Source organism: Chamaea fasciata, unplaced genomic scaffold, assembly GCF_029207755.1.
Source record: "Chamaea fasciata isolate MVZ Bird 193981 ecotype frontalis unplaced genomic scaffold, bChaFas1.0.hap1 SCAF_3, whole genome shotgun sequence".
In the NCBI taxonomy this organism is placed as follows: domain Eukaryota; kingdom Metazoa; phylum Chordata; class Aves; order Passeriformes; family Sylviidae; genus Chamaea; species Chamaea fasciata.
In genome coordinates this window covers 35351413-35377090 of record NW_027094088.1, presented here as the reverse complement: position 1 = coordinate 35377090, position 25678 = coordinate 35351413, and the positions used below count along the sequence as shown (strand labels likewise).

At 36.1% G+C, this 25678-nt stretch overlaps 1 protein-coding gene across 6 annotated transcripts in view; it reads right to left on the bottom strand.

The window, feature by feature from the left end:
• Positions 1 to 25678, bottom strand: part of CRIM1 (cysteine rich transmembrane BMP regulator 1) — a 175004-nt gene that overhangs the window by 63174 nt on the left and 86152 nt on the right. For all 6 annotated transcript variants that reach the window (XM_066178566.1, XM_066178567.1, XM_066178571.1 and 3 more), the window contains 2 exons: positions 20879 to 20999; positions 4716 to 4837 (listed from right to left, as the gene is read on the bottom strand). In XM_066178566.1, coding sequence (XP_066034663.1) covers positions 4716 to 4837; positions 20879 to 20999 — 243 coding nt within the window. The remainder of the gene's footprint in view (positions 1 to 4715; positions 4838 to 20878; positions 21000 to 25678) is intronic.

The window sequence follows — 25678 nt, the reverse complement described above, 5'->3', positions numbered from 1 at the left end:
TTCTCAGATATGAGTACATTTGACTATGGGTGTAGCTCTTCCCTGAAAACTTTACTACTGAACACCACTGTGCAAATCTCTGATTCCCATATACAAAAAGCAGTTATGTATTTACCTGCATCAGTTATACCTCTAGTGATACTATTTTATGGCAGCCAGAGATTTAAATTTAGCAATTCATACTTCTGTCTCCTTCCAGCTAGAATTGTGTTATATGCACAAACTAGGGCTTGCTCTGATGGTCATCAAGAATACGAGATAAGGAGAAACAGCCATTAGCCATCTAAGCACAGATGACTGACAAAATCATATCAATATTGCATTTTAAATCACTGTTTGCAACAGTTCCATAGAGTTGCAAAGTTTAAGTTACAAATTAAACAGTAAAAACCTTTTTTCCTGACAAGGAAAAAGGAGCAAAAAAATCCCCCCAAAACCCAATGTTGCAGCCATCACTGTTGTCTGAGCTCTCATTTTGACATCCAAGGACCAGGAAGGGTATGGCTCAAATACTCAGCCTAGATAAACCATGACAAGGAACTTGATCATGTCAAAATCAAAAGGGAACTTTGGATTGATTCCTACCACCATTTAACAACACAGAATGATTTTACTTACAAAGATGCTTCCCTTCAAAATGAAGGAATCAATGCATACCTTAAAACTGACCTTTTCAATCGACTGACCTTTGGAACAAGAATCACATTCCAGTGACAGTAAGCATTAACAGTAATAGTGGAATCTTTTAAATGCAGCAGTGTTTTAAAAAGCACAACTTTATATCTCCAGTTATTGTAACAGTTTTATGCAAAATACTCTGATATCTGCATACATTCATGATGTTTAAAATATCACACAGAACAATTGTAATCTATCTGCAATGTATTTTTTTTCTTGTCACCAATAAGAAAGTTGTTCTCAAGACTTCCTAAATTTTCATTTTTTGTATTAAAAAAATCCCCAAAAAAGATTGACCTATGCAAAGATTGGACAGTTACAGAGAGTAGCTACTTAACAACAAGCTCCAATTAAATGAAAATACCAGGATCATTTTCCAAGCAGGAATAAATGTTATTTTGATGATTTATAATGTCTATATAATTATAGAATAAACTATGAGAAGCAGCAGATTGCATATGATGTGAAGCATAAGGACACACCCAATATAAATCTGAAGCATGAAAGACAGTGTATTGACTTAATGCTGTATTTATAATCAAATAACAACACCACCATTGCAATCTGGAAAAGAATTAATTATTGCAGAAGTTTCTTTTGCCACAGATTAATATGCTTTTCTTACACAGACTAACCAAAAGCTAGTATGAGACAGTGTGTATCAGTAACAAACATAACCACACAAAATCTACATATATATTGTAGAGCTTCTCCATCAGTTTTATATTAAATCCAGGAAAAACAGGTGCAAAAGAATAACTCATCTGTCCCCAAACTGTTGACAAACAACAAGGAGAACATACTGCAGAGTCTTTCCACGACAGGTATTTTGCAGCCATTTTTAACTATCCCCTCAACATTGGCCACTGTTGTTCTACAATTACAGCAGAGCTCCTTCCTAGACAGTAAAGCCAACCTACCCGTACTGTGAACATAAAATTCTGCAGCTATCACATTAGTCCAAAATTGCAATAAATATTGCAGAAGTCTGGCCTGCTTTAACTCTCTGACCATCATTAGGGTTACCTAAATATACAAACTGGATTTTTTGCAGTCTACATACACTAATTTGTAATGGCTTATTTTAAGGTAATGATGATCAGTATTCCTCCTGATCAGTATTGCTCCCCCTCACTGCCAAAGGAATTATTTAATTCTTTTAATTATTTAATGCAATAGATGTTACAATAGCAAGAAAACTATACTAATGTGAGCATGCAAATTTCTTTTTTATTCCATCCTCTTGCTTGTTTTCAGAGGTTTCCAAACACAGAAGTAACTAATGAAACTTGTTGGTAATGCTGATTATACAACTTCCCCACTTACCATCTATAAACTCATTAAATTGCATTTGATTAAAAGACATGCTTTAAAAAGGCATCTGATCCTAATTGGAAAGGATGAAGATAAGGAATTCAGCATCCTCCCAGAAATCTGTGCCAGCAGCTAGCCACCCCCACTGCTGAGAACAGCTTGTCCTAGATCTTACAGATTTGACTCTTCTTACTTTGAAGGCATTTTTTTAATGAAGCAAAGAAATTGATCTAAGCCTATCACTGTAAGATATTTTAATGAAGCAAAGAAATTGATCTAAGCCTATCACTGTAAGATATTTTCTCCATCTGTTACTGATATCGATTGTATCTCCTCTGCACTTGTTAATATTTCAAAATACTGTAAAAAACCAGAACTGGATATTGAATTCAACTATCAGTTTCACTAAGAACACTACCCCCTCCTCTTTATTTTTAACTGACAAAAGTAATGGTAGGGATTTATTACACACATACACACACGTACCAGTTTGTTCCTACATTAAACATTTATCTAGAAGTTCTCATCACAATTAGTTTTCTAGGAATCTAGAGGTTTCTAGAGGGCTTATTTGTAGTAGTTGTCCCTGAAATAAAAATCACCTAAACATGCTAAAATGCATTTGTAAAAACCCAAATTATAAAGCAATGCAGATCATGCTCTATGACTCTTCTGTCTTCTCTACCAATGATATGCCACACAATACGAATATCACACACTCGTGAGTAGTTTCAGAATTGCTCACAGATTGTTATTAAAAATATTTATCATCTTCAGGTTTATAACTATTTATCCTTTCCAAAATGGAGCATCGTTAATAACTGCACCTGGAAGTTTGCTTTAAACACTTTAAATCAGATCATACAGCATCAGTTTTTAAAATTTGATTGTAACGTTAAGTAACATAATAACAAATGTGATTTTCTAAATAATGTATTTAACTTTTCTGACTTTTCAGTTCTCAGGATTATTTTCTTTTTGTAAAGAGGAACTTATTTAAGATAATTTTGATACTGGCCTGGAATATATTAAAACTGATTTTTAAGGGCATATATAAGACAAACCTAAAAACCTCAATTTTTCTCCTATCTGCCCTTTCTGCTCCCCTCTGTGGCACCACCTTTCCTTCAAAAACTCCTATTTTTTCTTCCAATTTACTCTGTATTCATAGACTACTAAGGTATAGAAAGCCTGGGAGGCAATAAGGAATCTTGATCCAAAAGCAGCTTGGATCTTTGGAGTGAGCTACAATGCACAATAAAGCACTGACGCCCAGGGCAAGAGTGCTAAAGACAGTCCAAATTCACTGATACCAATGAAAAATGAAACTAACTTTTACTTGGAAATAGGGCATGAAGATACCACCAAAAAAAAAAAAAGTGGGAAATTTTAACAGCTCCACCTCACACCTGCTACAGTAGATATATTGCAACAGTTTTGTCAGAAGTATCCACAAATAACACGCAGGCTGAATGTTACACCAGCAATTAGCATGGTGGTTTGTACCTTTGAGACATCATTTCAGAAATTGGCTTTATATTTCTTGCTCAAACTACTTAAGTAAGTCCTGAATTAAACATTGCATTGAGGCATCTCACACAGGTAAATCAGATACAGAAATTATACTTTAACAGAATGAAATGAAATGAAACAAAGAAAGATGAGTATTACTTTAGTGTACATAATCAGAAAGTAGATAAATTACATTTATACAGTCTTACCCAAATAGTTAAAGAATTTCCCTAAAAGCGAAGGAATCTGTAACTCTTCCTGATATAAATTATTTTATTCATATGGGAAAACTTAATTTTTGTATATAATATCCATTGAATGTACTATTATTTTTTAATCAGCATTTGTGCATTTAGAATATTGCTATGTGTAAATAACACAGACCTTCTCCTGGAGAATTCTCTCTCTTTCCATTTGCAATGAAAATTGTAAAATAAAGGCTGTTTCAAACGTTTGATACACATACCATTAAACAAGATCAAATATTGCTGGATAAATATGAATTAATAAATACTGCAATAGCTTGCAATTTTTAATGGTCAAAAATTATTATGCAATCTTTCAAGAGTATTTTCCCCCTTATCAATAGTCAAATAACTTAACAGTTTACCATATACACAGCATACGTGTACATATACAGCTCTACATATAGAGCAGTCCTCAAATAAGAAACACATGCGTTGACAAATTTAAGGTTTTTAAGTGTTTTCTAAACTTTTAGATTGGGAAGCAAAGAGCAGTAATAAATATATTCCTACACTGTCTTATAATTTCTAAAGGTTATACACCTGTGTTAAACATTACTTTGCAACTGATTTTTAAAACAAACCCCATAGTCTTAACTAGCAGGCTTTCACTTTCAGTGCTGCCACAAGCAGCTGTGATGGTTAACAAAAATTTCACTTCTAGAAGGCCTCTTGTTTTTGCTACTGGCAAAAGACTATATGAAAGACATGCAGTCTTGCTAAAACTATACTTCCCTGAGTCACAGAGAAAAGTGCTTCAGAAACTAAAGCAGCATGCCAACTTCAAAATGACAGTTTCCCACATCAGTATCTTCATCAAAACTTCCAGTTCCTTCCTACTGAATCAAATTCAAGAAAATTAATTCCCTTAGATCTTGACAACATAATAAAAATAACCAAATACCCAGCATCCCCCAGAGAGACATAAACCCCTCCTCTTCAGGTGCAAGAGAGAGTATCACATACCGTTGACACATTCAAAGACGTCACAGCACTTGCCGGGCGTTCCATCTCCACGCGAGACTATCTGGGGCACGGAGCCCGCCTCGCACATGGGGAAACCACAGAGTCCAGTGAGACACTCGCATCTGAAACCAAACAACAGCAAGGAAAAAAATGTCAATAAAGGAAGCCACACACAAGGTGAAAGAATAAGCAAGAGATAAACAAAGTCAGAGCACAAGTTACAGCTTTGATGTTCACGTTTTAGAATCAGCTTTTATTAACTCAAAAACCAACATGTTTTTTTCAACATGAAGGGTTCTTTTTCACCATCCAAATGCTGTTGGCTGTCAAGCAAACAAAAAGGCGGTACTGTGCAACACCAATGGTGCTCTTCTGCTCTGTCAAAATTTGAAAACTGTAATAACTGTGATCTCCAGACTTGCAAAATAAGGCTTCTCCTCCAATTCTGTCTTGAATAATGAAAAATTGATGAAACACTAATAAGAGAAATTGCATTCACTCATCAGAAAGGTGTTCACTCATTAGGAAACCACATCATATCCAGTGTAGTCTTGGGAAAGATTAAAGAGCAAGGAAGACCAGAATCATTAAATCTAAGCTGAATGAAAATAACTGGAACTTCTCTTTTGGTGTTGATGGTGCTGCAGTTTGCAGAGGGGGAACCAATTACATGTGACGCCAAGTAACATAGGAAGCTAGGTATTTTAAATACTGTGGTTAGTTTTGGATCATTCTAAAAGGACTGCTTTCTCCATGTAAGTAGTATTTATTTGCTTATTTAAGAAAACAACCTAATGAACTGGGAGATATCAGATGTGGATAAACAACAGTCATGTTTGCTTCCAGATTCTTTGCTTTATGATTAACGTAACAGTTTAAAAGTCAAACACTTAAGACTTTTGATAAGTTTACATTTAACAGAGTTCTTGCCCTGAACAATGGGTGCATTATAGGGATAAGCAGCAATGACTCTTTCAAAGAAGATCCTGTAATTATGAGTAAAGAAATAAGAACTCTACTTGTTAATAACTATTTCAAATATTTTAAGTAACCAAGATAATCCCCGCATTAAACAACCCTTTAGTCAGAAGCAGCATCAGCCCTTAATGCATTTGCTTACTCTTTATGCTCAAAAAGCAAGAAGTTTGGTACTCCTCTGACACCCATGTCTCCTTAATTGCCCAACAGCCATTTCATCTCAGATCAGCATCCAATGGTTAGATAAAATTGTTATATTCTCCAGTGTAAGGTATTACTCAAAAGGAAGTTTGCAAGAAATACAAGTAAAGTCAAGGAATCTCACAGAACCTCAGTTAAACTATTTGAAAAGGATTCTTAAAATACTGCATTACAGAAGCAAGTTACTGTAAAGAGATAAAGTCCATTTCACGAATAATGTTAAATACATCGAGATAAAGTGAAGCAATTTAACTTTATGTGCACATGTATGCTACAGTATAGTAACAGCTTTAAAGCAGGCATTTGAAGGTTTGGTGGGTTTTTTTTTTTTCTTTGTGGGTTTGGTCAGGGGGGTTTTTTTGTTTGTTTTTAATAATACTATACTTCCCATAACAATAAGGGCTAATGGACTAAACAAAAAAGTAAGAGTACAAAAATCAAAGTTTTATTTATTACACCTTTGCTTGTGACATTTTCTTCTCAACTTATTTGCAAATACAAACAGAGGGAACCCAATTATTTTCTTTACTGTGTGTTGTTTGCCATCAGAGATGTAGAAGGAAGAAAAGGCATTCTGGCTTCTGCCACATGTGATCAAAAAATCTAAAGGATTTGTGACAGCAGTTTCCCTTTAAGATGACTCTGTAAATAATTTTACAGAATTACTAATATCTTTCACTTTTGCTGTCCCAATAGTACAGGAAGATGGTGGGGGTAAAAAAAGAGATGATGTCTAGTAATCAATGAAAATGAAAAATTAGCACTGTCAGGTTCATGGAATTTGTACCTTAACCCATGTAGCAGACTGTTTTGAAAGATGCTTTTCTTTTCTGAGAAGGATGAAACCCAGAAATAACTACCTACATATTACTAATGAAAAATAAAATAAAATAAAAAACCCCCTACTTTTAAAACATCTATGACAGAAAAAAATGTAAATGCAATCTGAAAGTGGTATTAAAAGCCTAAATAAAAATTGAAGTTTCACTTCAATAACCCTATATTCAACATCCTGATGACCTCTGAGAAAATAGATAGATCAAACTTCCTGAAAATTCAGAGAAAATAGCACACATTAGGAAAATAGTTGTGGACCTTGATTTTCCAAATTTCATGAGCTGAAATTACCACTCTTAGTTCTACTGCCTTTACAGTACGCTTTCTCAGAAGTATCTTCTTTCTTTTTGTCTCATATTCCTTGTAACTCATATAACTGCAATATTAAATGATTAGATTAATAACTTGTAATTTCTCCCTCTCATCTTTCCCAGTCAACAGCTTAAAAAACCCCAAAACAACCCAAACCACAAAACGAAACCACAAGGAACTGTGAATCACTACTTTAAATAACTTAAGATAGGACAATCTTCCATAAAAAGGGATGAAAGAGATATTTAAAAGATTGGTGGGAGCCAATGGTCTTTTCTGCAGAAAAGACTCCCTCCTATTCAGAATCATGAAAGTTTTGCATACTCACAGTGTAAGCAAACAAACCCTCAACACTCCAAAATTTTATAAATTGACTTCTCATTTGGTTAAAACATTATCCATGCATAGGAGAATGTCAAAGTAGAAAATGATCTCAGATGGACTTTTAAATAGTGTGCATTCTTTTCAGCCAGCTCTGCTAGGAAAACCTTTGACCATTGTCCAGGCTATTAACATGGAAAACATTGTTTTGGAGACAGAAGTCTGTCAGAAAGAAATCCAAGGAATTCTGGTAGCTGAGCATGGCTGTCACACTGCCAAAACAACATCTGGGAATTCAGAATAAATGATCCCATTCTCAAGTAAGAGAGGAAGATGAGCTTTATAGAGCCAGATTTTTCTGAAGTGCTTTCTGGAGCACACGGATGGATGGATGGAAGAGAAGTCTATCCCAGGTCTATGCTCTGCCACAGGCAGCTATCCACCTGTGTGTATCTTAATGGAACATTAGGTTTGAAGAAGTTCAGCAGGTCATTTTGAGTTGAGCCTGTTGACAGTGGCCATGGTCCCTCTCAGGCTAATTTCTCTAAAATTCAGCTGTTCAGACTGCTGTTCAGTAAGGCACCACACTGGTCCTGAGCTGCTCCCCCATAACTGTAGCTTGCCAAAGGAAAACAGTCACAGCAGAAGTTGCTGCAAGGAAACCTGCCCCAAGAGAAGACTGCACTGTAGGGCACCTCCTCCCTTCACATGGCCTGCAATGACACCACTGCAACATTAAATGGCATCGTGGCATCCAAAAGTTCTAGCATCACAAAGGGAGGGCAGCACTTGAGGTACTGGGAAGTTGGCAGCCGGTAACTGCCCCTTACACACCTTATTAGCAAAGCCTGCAAGGAAACAAGCCTCTTGGCATGTTATCACCATAACAGCACTCAAGTCAGGCCAAGAACATGTCCTTTTGACAAGGAAGAACAGCCCTGTACCAGAGTACAATGTTACCTTACAAGAGGGCCCAGAAAGACAAAGAGGAATCAAACAGTAATGCAAGAGCCTTCATGGCATCTGAATAGGTAGTGGCATGGCCTGGAAGGAACCAGGAATCCCAAGGAACAGGTTTGCTGCACTAAAATTTTGCAAATACAAAATCAACCTGACTGATAAAAGAAATTATCTCCAGTTCTTCAAGCTAAAAAACCCAAATGAAACAAGCAAAATCCCCAACCCAACACGAGAAAACTTCTACCCCAAGAAAAACCCACCCAACAACAACCGCAATCCTAGAAATTTCAACAACTGAGCAAGGGAAGCTTCAGTATATAAAGAAGCAGAAATCAGATGACGTACATTAACCAATGCTTTATAGATTGAGGAAGGTGACTCCAATAGTAATATAAATGGCTTGATTTTTAAAATCAGTTTTTAAGTTCTTCAGAAAATAATAAGTTCATTATCAGTTTAATTTATGTGTGAGGTGTGTTAGTGGTGGGTTTGTTTTGGTTTGATTTTTGTGGTTTGGGTTTGGTTTTTTTTTAAGTAAAAGGAAAAAGATGAAAAAAATCAAATCAAATACTTGTAAATGACAACTTTTACTTCAAATCCAATTATCTTGGTTCATTTACTTCTGTTGTTAAACAGATTTAAAGAGAGAAGGGCTTGCTTAGCCTCAGAAAAGCTGTTTTGATGGTAGGATCAAAAGAGTTCTCCAGGCACAAGGCATAATGGCTATGAAAATAAGAACAGGCACCCTGGAAAAAAAGATTTCTTATCAGTGAATGGGAGGGTTGAGGCAGGGGTGTATTGATGAGAGGGATATTTATTTTGAGGATCAAAACAAAATTAAAGTCTAAAGCACTGAGACTAGAGAAAAGCATTCCTGAAACATACATCACATTCCTGTGGAGATTTTATCACAGTTCTTTTTTCCCCCCTTGCAGCAATCTACTACAATTTGCATTAACATTCTTAACACTTTTATTAGTCAGTGTAGTAGATAAAACTTCCACAGATATGTTAATAATACAAGCACTTAAGGATCCTATGAAACCAGGAGTTTTCAGAAGAGCATTATCAAAGCTTGCAAGTGGCAAAGAAAAGCTTAACTGCAAGACCCCAGCTACTATCAAGCACATAATATAAGCGATGATAATACAGCAAAATTAAATATTGACATAGCAATCTCATGAAATTATTGAAGAATTACTTCCATGTTATTCACACCTGAATCCACAATGTGAGTTAAGCAGACAGGACAAAGCCACTGCCTGCACTGCAGGCAAAGCCAAAGCCATTGGGACACCATCATACATGAATTTCAACTAGAATTTTCCTAAATCTTCAGTTAGACAGACTGGAGAGTTTTTGCTCACAAATTCAGTATCACTATTGTGTGCATTTTTGGTTTTAAAGACAGTATTCAGAAAATCAGTAATGAAAATATTATTTTTTTTCATAGAAATCTTTCAGTATTTTATTTCAAAGACCAATAATAAACCTCTAAAGAGAGATGACAGAAAAACTGTGGAAGCTGCGTATAACCCTATGAGACTGTTTGCAAATGCTCAGAAGTTTTACATCACTGCTATGTAAACAAATTCATATGGAAGTTCTTCCTATTTTAATTTTTCAGGGGGTTTACTTATTGAGAAATCAGTTAGTGTGCTCCTAAGGAAAAATTCCTTTTTTAAATCCAGATATTGTTAGAGATACCCAACGTAACAGTGATTTTTTTCCATGAGTATAGTAATCTTTATACATAGGGGGCTTTCAAATATTACAAAAAGGCAACTATCTAGTTTTTAATTAAAGATACCACAAAAGGGAACTTTTTTGGTGCATCTTTTGCACATTACTAGCATTAGGAAATTGCAAACAGATGCTGAGCAAGGGAAGTTGTCATAAAAATCAGCATTCACATCAAGCAGATTCCAAGGCTGATAAGGATCTAAAGAGTTCATCTAACTGAAAAACTTCATTTCATCCTTTGACTAATATTAAATCAGTTCCTCTGTTTCCCTGAGGGCCAAGACAGAAGAAGAGGATAGTCACAAAAGAGTAATGCCAGAGACACATTCAACCAGTGGGCAAATGTGACTTTTCAATTGTGCTGATTTTTTTCAGGTACACAAATATATATAGAGACCCTTTTGATTTCATCAGTATAGGAAATAAAATACAACATAAACTAGTTCAACCCTGTATTTTTCTCACATTTTGCCATACCAGCAGGTGCTTTCTTCTGTTGATGGTCTCTATGGTTTTTACCACTGTGTACCTCAGTTACTCTTTTTTTTTAGGTTTATCAGCTTCACTCTGCAGAATATAACAAACATTTCAAATCTAAAAATAAGATACCAGTTAAGATGCTATACAAATGTCAGTTTTCTGATATTATGAAAAGCTATTTCTTTTCTTATTCAACCACTGTTTAATGAGGAATTATAAATATGTGATCCTCTTACAAATAAAACACTATTCCTGAGCACTTCCAGTCCAAAATCACTTACAGATAATTGCTTTCTAAGTAATTCATAAACTTCCATATTCCTATAACTCCAAACTTTCTTACTCCTGGATGACATATCGCCGTACAACTAAACCATCAGAGATGGCTTTGCCGTAAGCAAACAACAAAACACTGAAAACCTACAAAAAAACCAAAAACCCCCACAGACCTCCTCAAAATTCATTATTGCGTAATTTATTTGACTGTTAAATTTCATGACCAGTTTCTCCTCTTTGCAAGAAGAAACCCAAAACCCTCATAATTATTTCATGTTTAGTTTTTCCATGCCATTCATGCTATTAAACACCTTCCTCAAATCCCTGAAGGCAATTCTGTACGAGTTTAGGAAAAGTAAGAAAAAATGGTTTAGGTTGGAAAAGAAGTTGTAAAAGTAGTCTAGTTCACTCCCAACCCTGGCAATGATCAGGGACATCTTCGACTACATCACATTGCTCAGAGTCCCATTCAACCTGACCTTGAATAAAAATGAAGACCAAAGTTTGCTCCAAAATCTAAGTGGTTTTGACACCAAACAACTCCATTCAACTAATGAGACCCTTTCTATGTAGTAGAAACCATGCACACAAGAACTGTAACACTTTTGTAGAAACCAGACTCAAATTCACCAATGACATTTCAAAGAAGCAGTGAGAAATGACTTTTCATTTTAAAATAGTCCACGACCTTCAGTTTCAATTATTCAATAATTTGAGAAGGAAGAAAGAAGCAGAATTTGTGGCTGCTGAATTCTGACATGATGTTTCCTGCTATCTTCTAGAGGAAACACAACTTCACACTCTTCATATAACCTCTGTAATGCTGATATTATCATCTGCCCCAAGTACCATTGGAAACCGCGGGGAGTTCTCATATCTACTTCCCTTTTAAAATGCAAGCATCCAAATTATAATTCTATTGTTTTATTATGTACATGGGTCTCCCTAGACATCTGTGTGCCTGCGAATCTGAAGACAACAGTCAGACATGATTGATCTCTGTGATGCAAATAGAAATTTCCCTGTTGAAGTCAGAAATTATTCTCAACTAAATCACTTATTCAATTTCCAAACAAGCTAATAGCTGATTAAGTAGAATAAATGAAACAAAACACAGTGGGAAGTCTCAGGAGAAAGATGAAAAACAATACTCAGTGTGATCAAGGTATACATGAATTGTTAGACTGACAAGTGAAAACAAAAATTGAAACAGAAAGACGCATCTACCAGCTTATTATAAAGCTGAAAGACTTCAAACACCAGCTTGCTTATAAGAATGGAAACAAACCCAAATTCCAATACTACAACCTCATTCTAATTTCAAGCATAAAACACCACCTAAAAGTAGATACAATTAGGAGTTACTTCAATTTATCTGGCTTAAAATTTCTCTCCAAGTTTCACAGTGGAGGATTTAACATACCATTAACGCAGCACATGGTCAGATTAGAGAACTGCAGGTATTTTCCCATAAAAAGGAAACTGCTTGCATGGCTATCATTGATACCTCCTCCCCCAGGGCAAATGGGGGTTTTTTGTTTTGCTCTTGGGAAATGTGCTTCTTCCTTTAGATGGCATTGTCTTTCAGGTTTTCCAATTCAATGCTTCCTAGAAGTTGGTGGAAGACCGTGGATGCGCATTTTTAACAGGTCATACAGGCTCAAAACGCTGATCTTATAAAAGATGCAAGCAGAGACCTCTGTATTTACAATATCATACAGCTTCTTCTGCAAAAGATTTACACGCTATTTCTTCTGCAAACACTGTCATGTTTCCTCTCCTTGTCTGAGGTCTCTGACACTCAGGAGTCAGCCATCGGGCTCCAGAAATGTCTTGTGTTTCAAGAGCTTCTGTTCAAGTTTTACTGAGATGGCTTTAAAGAAACAACCAACCAACCAACATATCATCTTTTCCTCATTTGTGTACTTCAGGAAAATATGGTTGCTGGCCAAAACAACCCACATGGTGAGGATCAGTGCCAAGGCAGCAATAACTACTATCACATTGAGAACACATGAGGATTCCTGAGGCAGCTGTAGTAGGGAAGAAGGGGAATGCTTGAACACTGAGTTCAGCAATTCATTACCTCTCCTGGAACACATCAAGAGTAGACAGTCAGGAAACATGGGTCACCTGGAAAGGTTACACACCATGCCCTGTTATCCTCGTGTTTTGTGGATATTCAGTACAGTGCAGTCTATAAGCAGGACTGAGTATCTCAGCAGACCTGAATGAAGCAAAATTGTTTTCCAGGGAAAAATATTGACCATTTCCTCACTTCTGAGGATTTTAAAGACTAAAATGAAAATGCCTAAGCACCTATTTGCAGATATTATGAAACTTCAAAAAATTGCAGGGTTCTATTAATCAACCATTAAACAAAAGCCTACTGCAAGCCTGGATTTAACATGGGATGGGTTCAGCTGTTATCAATGTAGAGCTTTCCTTCAAAATAAACCTGCCTCTTTGATAAGGAAGTCTCCAATTCAACACCAGATGTTACACCACCACAGTTCTGATGCACTTGAGATGGCAAAGTGGTCTGCTAGAGCTAAAGTGCAGGAGAAACAACCTGAGCAAGTTGGCTAGGATTAGAAACCAGAGTTTCTAAGAAGCTGATGACAGAACTGAAGGCATAAAAAAGCTTCTGCAGAGTCCTTAACACAGACCTTTGATTCAGCTACCTGAGTTACTCAGAAGCCAACCCCTGAATAGAAGTCTCAGGAAGATATAGGTCTTGGATCAATTATTGGTCTTACCAGTTCCAGCTGAACCTTCCCTTAGAAAAAATCCACAACGATTTTCTCTTGGATACAATTCTTGAGGATAAGATGGGTGGAGGAGAAGGACCTAAAATTCTAGAACAAATATAAGGGAGACCTCTGCATCAGCAGAAGTTGCTTAAGAGAGGTGATTGATACAGGGGAAACTGAGGAAAAAGTTACACTTGCTGAAAAATCATGACTGTCCTCTAAAGAAGGTTGAAGGAATCCAAGTGGTGAATGCTGTATGGAACACCAAAATATTGTCAAAAAATGAAGGTCTTCCAAAGACAGGAAGACCTAAGAAAATCTAGACAAATGTGAAAATCACAAGGAATGATATAGAGAAGATCTGAAACAGCCAAAAAGCTAAGAGGAATGAGAGTGGGGGCACAATACCCTTCCTACTAAATGTGATATGTGCAAAGTTAATCATGGACTCAGAGGTGCTCTCAAATACAATGCAAATATATTTGATAATAGCTTTAAAGGGAACTTAAAACAGTAAACTTCCCAGTTATGATTCTGGTGGCTGGCACAGAATGAAAAGAAAAGAACAGAACTGTGCTGATTTTTGTGTTGCTGGCATTAGATTGCCTTGACACTGGTGTGACACAAAATACACAACACTGGCTGGGAGGTCTAATGTTGCAACAGGTCTTGACACAATATATGATACAATAACAACATATCCAAGTGCCATAAAAGCAGATAAAGTAAAGTAAAAGCAATTGCTTACTGGACAAAGTCATCTAGGAGGATGAAAGATCACGGAATCACAGAACAGCTGCCATGTGTAGGGACGTCTTCCACTAGACCAGGCTGATCAAAGCCCCAGCCAAGCTGGCCTTGAACACTTCCAGGGATGGGGCATCTACTTGTTCTCTGGGAAACGTATTCCAGCATTTTACCACCTTGATGGTGAAAAAATTTCTTCCTAATATCTAATTTGATTCTACCCTCTTTCAGTTTAAAACCATTATCCCTTGCCCAATCACTACACTAATTCTACATAAATTTAAATGCCCACTAAAGAGGTGTGATTTTTGCATAATCATCTGCCACAGGACCCTTGTTTCAATCCACTTACATGAAAAGACAGCATGTCTTTTAACCTATCTACAGGTTTTCTGATAAATTCAATTGAAACTGCTAAAGGTGAATTTCTCAAGTGGCATCTATATTGTGCCTAAGACGGCACAAGTTTTTATTAGAAACAAAAGATTAAAAGTAACAAAATAGGTAATTTCTTTCTTTGGAATCAAAACTAATTCAGCAATGGTATATACAATTTTAAGAGCTAGATTGCTAATCTTGATTGCTAGTTAGCCTTAATGCCTTTAGAACTGTTAAATAATGCACACTCATGTAAAAATATTTTAGTACAGGACAGATAAAAGAGCATTCCCTTAAGAAGACTCTTAAAGTGAAGTACATTTTTGTAGATTTACTCTTTTTCCTACTATGTCATAAATTGAAAAGTAATTAAATATGGTAGAAAATTCTAGTCTAGTTCAGTTCCAAATTATATTCCACTTCTATCCAGATATAGCTTAAATTAAACCTTATCTAAAAAACTATTTCCTACTACATCAAGGTATTACTCATTTTCATGAACTGTATAAAAATAAAAGTATTTAAAAATTGAGGGCAAGAAGCCGGCTGTTTTCTAAGTAAATCTTTAATGCGCTTATTAACTGCCCCTCTGACCTTCCAACTGGGATGAATAGATGATGAAAATGTAAAACAAGATTTTATCATCCAGAGACTTAACACTTGGATATGCTGACCAAGCACATTTCACCTTATTACCAGACTGCCGATCAAAAAGTGGCATTGCCATTCACAGCAGCCCCAGATTGAGACATTTTAGCCACATACAAGGAAAAAGGAATTCTATGACTAATTCATTCACTAAAAAATTTCAGAGGTTTTCTTCTCAACAATACAAATATAATCCTACTCCTTCATGCTACTTGAGCCAACTGAGAGGCTTGCATTTGTAATGCCATTCAGCTATCTGTAACTAAGTGATAGTGAAATGGTCCAATTCAAAGCATCTTTGTTTGCTCATCCATCAAGTCCAAACCTTTTGGGCTCCAATCTTGCAAGACCATGATCTGTAAAAAGCTTTTAATCACTTTTTTGGCATATGAAATTTATCTGCTCCTGTTATGCTTAACTTACAATTGCTTTTTCTTCTCCTCATCCCACCACATCATTCTTGAAATAATGCTTTTTTTAAAGCTAGGACTCAGGTAGAAAATGAAGTACTGGAAATTTTGATAGATAAACTTATATCAATTTTTCCTGAACTTTTCTGAATCTAGAACATATTCAGCATTATGGTGTGAGCTTTTTTAAGAAGTATGTGAAGCAAACTTATTACTGGGATTTAGTGAACATACTCCTGGATGCTTCGCTCCTCTCTGAAGAACACTACTATATCCTATGTTATCAGCAAGATAGTCAAGCCAGCATGCCAAGAGCTCCTCTCAGGAGCTTAAGGACAATGATGCTGACTCATTGAGACCGAGTCACTCTCAAAATCTGAGGTGGTGTGGAAAATGTCTTTCAATGTTATGCAGTTTGGGGAAGGGGATACATTTCCATTTTATAAAGTAAACTCTGTGAGACAAAAAATAATTAAAATTCCTAGTTGGTTTTTCATTTGTTTGTTTTGTTTAATGCCAGGATCACAAAAAAAAAAAAAAAAAAAAAAAAAAAAGACTAGTGATGATGGAAGACAGAAATTGAAAAGGAAGGCACTCTGATTCTCAAGTTCTAAAGGCAAGCTTAGTATCTTTAGAAGACAAAATCAGATTCCAGCAACATTGGTTGCTTCTAGGTATAATTACATCCTTTAATCCTTAATTCAGTCCTCTATCAGTTTTCCCACTATTTTTCTCAGAACTGATAACAAGACAACCAGATTTAATTACTTAGGTTTTGTTCATTTTAATAATGGCACGGTGCTAACATCGCACTCTTCTCTATGGAGTTTTCTTGGTTATCTGGTTTCATTAAAAGACTGACCAAGAACAGCTGGGGGTAGGGGTAAGAGTGTGTATGTGAAATATTTCTGAGAGCAGAGCACTGAATGAATCTTGAAATTACCAAATCCAGAACAGATGACAGCACAGAAGCAGGGGTATAAAACATTAGCAAGAAGCAGAGACCTAATAAAGACTAAACTTCCAAATTATTCTGACAACAGTCACAAAGAAAAAAAGATGGTCCAAAAATATTTGGTGGAAAGCTATCTTAACAGGCCATATACTATGCTGTAAAACTCCTATGAAACATGCACAAAACTATATGAGTAATAAAAATATAAGCTGTTTATAATCATTGTCCTGTTCCATTTTTCACAGATAAAGAAATGAAATAGATTTTGATAAAGATTTTTACACTTAAAAATAAATTCCCAAAGGATTCTGAAAACTTGAAGAAACTTCATTTAAGCAGGAAAAACTGGGAACATCTGAAGAGAACAGTTCTGTAAACTTGATAGTGATCACATTCAACTTTCTAATAGAAAACCACAAACTTACATTGAAAAAACTACAGTAATGTTTTCTGCAAGAGCTCTAATACATATTTTGTTCAACAACCTCCTTGGAAAAGCAAGCATCTTTACCAAGACCAGAGACAGACTGTTCTAAGCTTTCCTAACATAATAGCTGTTTTCCTGTTTTCCAAACATTTAGCTTTCTTAACATAATTGCTGGAAATTTAAGATACGTGTCTCATAACAGCCTGATGAAAGCTGAAGCAACTGGTATTTTGATGTTGATGCCAAATCAGTATGTACTGTTAGAACCACTGCATTAGAAATCAGTGTGACACTAAATGCAACCTCTGAGTGCAAGAACAAGAATTTATGGTATCAGATGTTTACTATTCCCACTTTTCCCCTGGCATTACTCAAGGACTTTTCATTGTTATGAATACGCATTCAGGGGTTTGCTCACAAAAGAAATGCCAATTTGTCATCAGATTTAAAGGTCTCCATTTTCCTAGAATATTATGTACAAGAAACACACCAAGAACAGGATGTGAGGCAGAATTCAATCTGCTCCTACTGTATATGAAATTATCAACTACTTGTTAACCAGCTCAGTGAGATGTCATCTGTCGTTAACCATGGCACTCTCCTTTAATTGCTTTTTGATTCTGCTTGTATTATGCTTTTATTTCAGTGTCAGTAAATGAAAAAGATAACCATAACTTCTTTGAAGAGCTCATAGTCTTAAAAACACAATTTCATCTACTCTAAATGACTGTCCAAAGTCCATGACCTTATAGAACAATGTCTCTGCCTTTAATAAATTATTCTCATATATACACTAGAAAATTAGTGCCACTTCTTTTGAACTTAATTCTAACAATGAAAGAGATGTGATATGCAATTAGGTGATTCTAAACTGAATCTCAGAAAAGACAATGTTGATATTTCATAATTCTTAATATTTTATTAAGAAATTAATAAATCTGCACTTTTTTCCTGCAATTTTGACATGCAAGTCTCACAGAGACCCTTCAAATACAAAGGGTGTCTCCTCAAATCTGAGGAAACACTGAACCTGAAGTCAACTGGCTCAATTTTCATGTTCCAAGTAACTGCGACTTTGTTTTCCTTTCTGTTTTATCTTTTCATACATGCACTTCTCTTTCCTCTAATATTTTTAAAGCTTTTTTTTTTTCTATTATTCCCATGCCTGTGTTCCTTTATTCCCCCTTCAAATAAAATCTTTACTTACAGCACATGAATGATGACTATGTCACTTTCTTAAGAAGCCCAGTGGCATATGAAAATCAAAATAATTAAATATATTTCTAGCAGGCACATAACATGTAAAGCATCTATATAATCATATTACTGCCAGATTCAGTTTTTCTTCTTTCCTTCTCATCTACTCCAGTAAAAAGTGTATTATTGCTTTGGCTGATTTAAGGCAATCCAAATAGGCACCCACATAATAACAACACACAGCAACAGAGACTGAGCCATGAAATTAAAAAATAATGGAGAAGTACAAGACACCTACAGTTGTTTCTACCTGCCTGCAGACATACTAGGTTATGCTAATTCTGGAGGTATTTTGCAGTTCTATACATCAAGGAGGGCAGAGGTATTAACACAAAACCCCATTCGATCCTAAGATCAGATCCTAAGACTCCAGGAGCTAAGTACTCATCTGTACTAGCTCTGATCTCCTGTTAAACTCTGATCCCAGGAATGTGCAACAGCTGATTTCAAAGAGGTCTCAGGAATTCACAATTATCTAGTAATTCACACGCTGTAAGCCTGCTGGTACAATTGGGACCTTTGTGCAGGGAGAAGAGAATACTTGTTCATCACTGACTTGCCATGCACACAGACAAGGACACTTCAGACATCAGTTAGTGCTTAGCAAATCAACTTCATTTTTTAACATTCTCAACAAAATAAAAAGATTCTTTCAAGAACATGCTTGCTCTAGGTGTTTTATTTAAGGTCAGTCCCCACATGTGTACTAGAAATAGAAGATATTTCAAACTGGTAATTTTTCTCAAGTAAATGAAGATTTATTTTCTTGGTACTCTATATTTCCTGAGAGAAGGAACATTGAAGTTATCACTGACAAAGAATAAAGTGGATATTTTTCATTCCCTTCACCCAAGCACTAGAAAAATCAAACAAGTTATATTAGACTGCACAAAAATAGAACATAATTTTACTTTTGCGAAACCAAAATAATGTGGCTTACATATCACTCTTTAATCCAACAAGTTGAAACAAATTTGGAAGTAAAAATGTACCATTAATCTTTCTAATGTATCAATGTTACTAAGTGTAAATCTAAACCCTAAATTTATGAAATATTAATCTGTGATTGCTTCTTTTGCTTTATAATCTATCTTGCTGAATACAGTCCTTAGCAGCATTTTATTCTAGTTGTCTTGAACATACTGAGCTATATTTGCAACAATGGCAGTATGATGACTGCATAAAATCTTCAGACTCCTGCACACTCCCAGCTAGCCAGGTCAGCTCTAAACTAATACATGATTGCAGTTCCTAGGAGGTTTACAGAAAATATGTCAAAGAATAAAGGGAGGATACTAGAATCCATACCATGTTCTGGTATACAAAATTCAGAAAACAACTCTGAATTAAAAAACATTTGCAGCATTAATTGAATAGGGATAATAAGAATCGGATTACTATCAGTATTCTACAATTACAAATGAAACCTGTCAAGTTTAGAAATAAATTTTCAAATTTTAAGAGGTAGGATTAGTGCATTAAATGATATTTTCCGTATCTCTTTTTCTGCCTTAATTTTATTAGAGGTCTTTGATTCTCCATGCAATAGGAGACTCCCATATGTCAGGGAAACAACAGTTTTAAGAGGATGCCACAGTAAACGTGCACCCAAAGGGTACCCAAAAGAGAGCAACCTTGATTACACAATCTTTGTCATCTTCTACTTTCTGAATTCTTTGCAACTTTTTTACTACTTTATACACAAGGGGCTGAGAATATGACAATATTATATGGCTGCAAAGACCTTCCACTAAGCAAGCTGACTAGCTATATCTACAAGAAAAATTTACTTTTTGATGTAAAATCTTTTCATTTATGTTAATTTTTGCTTGAATATGTATTTATTTGGCGTATTCGTGAATCGGGGTTTGGGAAATTTCTTGTAAAAACACAAACTCAGAGAGTGGTGCATAACTGTGGAACAAAACCAACTCTAAAACTGCCTTATTTTTTTTAAATCACAGTAAGTTATACTTGAACAACAACAGAAGTAAAATGCAAACAAGTACTTGAAATTTCAGTTCCCCTGCAGTTCCAGAGAGCCATCTTTCATTTTTTACAGTGATCTTCCACATACAGAAGATTATTTTTCTCCTTTAACTAGATGAGATTTTTACTAGCATGTCTCCTGTCATCTCCATCACTTAACTCCTCACGATCAAACACCTTCAAAAGTTAACTTTTGCAAAATTAATTGAATTAACTGAAAGCCAATCTAGAGACACTAACTCCTCAAACAATTTTAGCAGAAACCAACTTCACATACACCTGTACTGCGATGACTTTTTTTTCTGCTTTGCAAATACACAATTCTGCATTTCCATCAGACCGCTACAACCTACTTCAGTCTGCTTTTAGCTTCAGTAGCTTTTATTCAGTATCAGCATTTATTGTCACAGAAGTAGGCATTATTATCTGATGTTTACAGTACTTGAATTGTCGAGAACAAGGTAAAAGTACCGAGCCATCGAGACACCAACCTTGTGGGCAGGGTGCAGCAGCCATCGGCCGTCAGCCTGACTTGGGTTTCATAGCTATCCAGGGGGCAAACAACTTGCTGAACAGGAGGACATTCCACTGTGCTGCAATCCACACTGAACACTATGGAGGAAGGGAAGAAGAACATTTCTTTTACTCATGCTTTAGAAGCTTTCTGCAAATTACTTCCTCATAAGCAACCACTTATGCATCAGCCTTTTAAGTCACAAAAATTATCCAATGAATGAGTGCTTGCTAGGTAAAATATACAAAAAGCCTCCTTTTCTCTTTAAGATTCACTTTTTAAAATTATTAGGAAGCAACTGAAGTGGTACTAGTTAATAAAAAAATTTACAGAAGTTTGACAGGCAACCTTACACCGCCATTACAGCTGTGAATATAGAAGTACCCTAGTTATGAAGAATATGGATTACCCACAGCTTTTAAAACAGTAAACAATTCATTGTTAAATTTTAACTAATTAAAGTCTGTTTAAACAGAAAAATACTTGGGTTATAGGAAAAAAATATACATTATAGATATATGTGTGCATGTGTAAAGTACATTTTTAGAGACTATTTTATTAGGTTGTCTTATTTGTATATTTATATATGGCAAAAATGAAATGCAAATTAACAAATCTTTCTGCATTAGTGAAATGAAGAATTCTACTTAACAAGACTCACCCACAGTTTTTAGAAAGCAACAAATGTCTAGAAATGCAAAAGAAAAAGAAGCCCAACCCAGGCTAAATAAATATTTAATGATCTAAGTCATACTCTGGAGAGCTGAAACACCTCTTTCTCTTACTTGGTACTAAATCTTCCACTACCAGCTCAGGTAATACGTATCTGCTATGCCTTTTCATAATTATACTAAGAAAGTGCAGAATAAAACACGGTTCCCTCTTTAAGAAATGAGCTACTTTCTGACTGAGCGAGCAGGATGAACAGAATGTTACCAGACTGCAAATTATGCAGTACGATATCCCTGATTACTGATTAAACTTCACTGCAATATTGACACTATCACAGCGCCTTACTGAACTGCTAAAGCAGCTTGACAATGCTACCCACACTTCTTGCAAGAGCACATTGCCTTCAAAGGGCCATTTTTTCTCTTCCTGTCCTACATTTTCCAAGCTTGATCTTCAGCGGTACATAGCTATAACTGACTCTGCATCATGAGATATCAGTCTCAGAATTACATCTGCTCTACACATCTCCATTGCAGTGGCTACAGTGTGATAGTACATGGCTCACTAATACTGAAAAGCAGACCAGTCTGTCATTTTTAATCAAGTACAAACTTAAAATCATTACAAACAACCCCCAAGTTAAGACTACTTAAATAGAACTTTTTCTCTTTATGATTACATTATTAGATCAATCATAAAACAGCTGAGGTAGGACAGGACCTCTTAGAGGTTCCCAAGCCAGGCCATGTAGATCTGGCTGCCCAGGATTATGCCCAGGTGAATTTTCAATATCTCCATGGATGGAGATTCCACTACCTCTCTGGAAAAACTGTGCCAGTGTCCAGTCACCCTCATTGTGAAAAAGAGCTTCCTGAAGTTCCGAGCGAACATCCCGTGTTTATATTTGTGCCTCTTGCCTCTCTGGTCCTATGACTGGGCACCACTGAAAAGAACCCGGCTCTGTTTTTACACCCCCTTCAGGTACTCATATGCATGGATGAGATCTTCCCTGAGCCTTCTCTTCTTCAGGTGGAACAGCCCTATCTCTCTCATAGTTTCCTCACAGGAGAGAGATTAAGACAGATAAGAAATGAAAAATATTTGAAAAAGGAAAAAAAGTTCCCACTTTCTTTCAGATTTAAACAGGTTTCTCAAACTGGAAAAAGTACTGACAGAAGCTTATAGATAAGATGAAAATATTCTGAGGTTACAGAATAGCCTGTAATTGGATTCTGCATTTCTTTAAAAGGTATCTCCTAGATTAGCTGCACTACTGTCCTGAAAAATAAGACTGCAAACATTTGCCACTGACTGTTTAGTTTTCTTTTCACATCCTACTGTGACTCCAATAATTAACATGTGCACATTTCATCAACAGTTTATTATAAACTGTTATCATATATCTTATTCTAAACTCTTTTTTTTGTCTATTATAGAAACTTTAAGCTCTAAATACAGTTTGACAAATCTGTGTCTTCAAGAATATGTTCCAGTTTCCTATCAGTGAAGATTCACCCAATCAACCTTTGCTTAGAAGTCTTCAAGAATTTTCTCACGTACTGAATCTGTATATAGAAGCACCTGAGAGTGACCACTTTTCCACAGGAATGTAGCAGAAACTCTGCCACAGTTGCAGGCCCTGACATATCTGCAGTAATGTGCTACCTCCTTTGTAGGCTACAAAACCAAAGGTTTTGAAAGTGCTAATGAAACCAGGTGAAAAAAACTTCCTACTAGAAAGTTAACTAAGTATATTAAGTATGTTAAATTTCACCTTTACATATTTCAACTAATAAAATGGCTGGTTTTTGAACTAAAACAATGTACAGCTTAGGGCAAGACCTAAATAAATACATAGCTATCTAACGGTGAAGAAGCAAGTCAGTATTTGCATTTCTGATGAAACAGCGGCTCAGTACAGGCTAAGGTTTCAAAAGTTGCAAATTTCTGATGGTTCAGTACAAGGATACAAAATCTACTTTTACAGCATGAAAGTATCATGTGACATCCTCTACTTTCAGTTCAGATGCATTTCAACTGGTTCCTCATGAACAATGCAACACAACACAACTACATGTGAAAATGGCAGTCACATTGTCTGCCATGGGAGAAGTAGAAAGGAAGTATCTCTCCATGACAAGTCGTTATCCTTTTTACATTCCATGACATTTCAGAACATATTACATACAACCACAGCATTCCTGGACCTTCAATGCAGCTGTGTCACTGCCTGAACCACTTCCTTATTTGCTCTATCCCAGGTATTTCCCAACATGGATCTCCACACTTGCTGATTTTTCCTCCTCCCTCACCTTCACTGTCAACTTAAAAGCCAGCTCATTTCTCCAGCTCCATTAGAAATGTATCTGTAACTCTTCCTCACCCTTTTTGTTCAATTCTTTCCCACTCCCATCTCAAGTTCTGTCAACATAAGCTTTTAACAAATCATCCAATAAAACAATGTAAGTACTATTCCATAAGTAACAGAGGATAAAAGAAAAACATCATAGAACTGTTTCTCTGAGCTGTGTATAAAAACTTGATTCTGCTGACCCTTGTCCTTAGTGCAAGGCTGTATGAGCTCCAGACCTGATTTTCAATGCTGAAGCTGTGTCAGGGTGGAGCACAAGCTACTTCCCTGTGCCTCATTACACACTACCTACTAAATTATGCTGCTGATCTCAGACTTTCCATCAAGCCCTGACTGCAGAGAATTCCCCAAAGAAGTAATGCAAGCAATAACATTTTCTTTACAATTGTGTTTAAACCAGTGTTTGGAACAGGAAAAAAAAGAGTAGTTTTCAGGCCATGCTGGAGATGAGTGAATGTAAGCTCCGCCAAAAGGACTTCTGAAAAAAATGACAAATGAGTGGTTTTTTCAACACAGGTTATGTCTATCATAACAGACATTTCCCAATGCTTTCCCAAAGATGTCAGAAACTAAAAGATGAGACTCTCCATTGCACCATATACAACAACAAAATTTATCAGAAAAGGTACAAGAAACACCTGTGGGACAACTGCCAAAGTAAACTATTTAGCTTGTGATATTCAGAAGTGACAGGTAGAGTTCCTATCAACACTTCAGCAAAATATGTTTTAATTTAGATTTTAACTCAAACTCCTTAAATAAACAAACATGATTTTAAAAATGTCCTTGTTCATAGTGGTTTAGCACATACACTCCCACAAATCTTGTTTTATTTTTATTTTTGCTATTAACACATTATGCAGTTCCCTTTGAGATTGCTCATTCAAACTATCTTTAAGAAAAAAAAATTGAAAATACATTTTGAGAAATGTAATCCCCAGCTTAAAACTAAATTCAATGCACATAGACTAAATTCCCTACTTGTGAATGGACAGTTACACACATCTTGTAGGAATAAAAGAGGTTGCTAATGGAACCAAACCAGGATTATCTCATCTCTGAGCTTTGCAGCCACAGTAGAACAATGAGCATGACACTTGTTTTTGTTGCAGGAGCCCTCTTCTTAGAGGGTAGAAAATGAACCGAGACAGACTTCTTGTTTATCACAACATGAAAAGGGTCCTGGTTTATTCCTCTCTATGGCTTAGCCATCCTGATTCCAACCATTCACTGCAGACTCTGGCTGCAGCAAGCTCCTACTGTAGGTCTCCCTTGCAGCCTCTGACTGCTGGTTATTTCCTGCTAAACTATGACTGCAGGTACTAGTTTGCAGACTCTGAAATGCAGGCTGTTACCCAGCTAGACTACGACTGCAGGTTCCAACAACAGGCTCTAACTGCAGACCAAGACTTGATTCTCTCTCCCCAGGATCCTTCTTTGTGATCCTCACGTTCATGATCCTCCATGATGAGCCTTCACCAATTAACCCGCTCCCTTTTATCACACTTATCTTTATTGGCTATGGCTGTGACTCATCAGGGGCGAGACTGTATTGGGTAATTTACACAGCTGCTACTTATCAGGGACAATGTCACTTGTATTCCCTTCTCCTCCAGTTCTCACTAGGTGCCACAACTGTGATGAGATACTTGGTGGAGCAATAAGTAAGAACATTTAAAGCAAATTAATCTGGAGGTTAACAGACACGTATGACTAAGCCACTAAGTTTCTTCA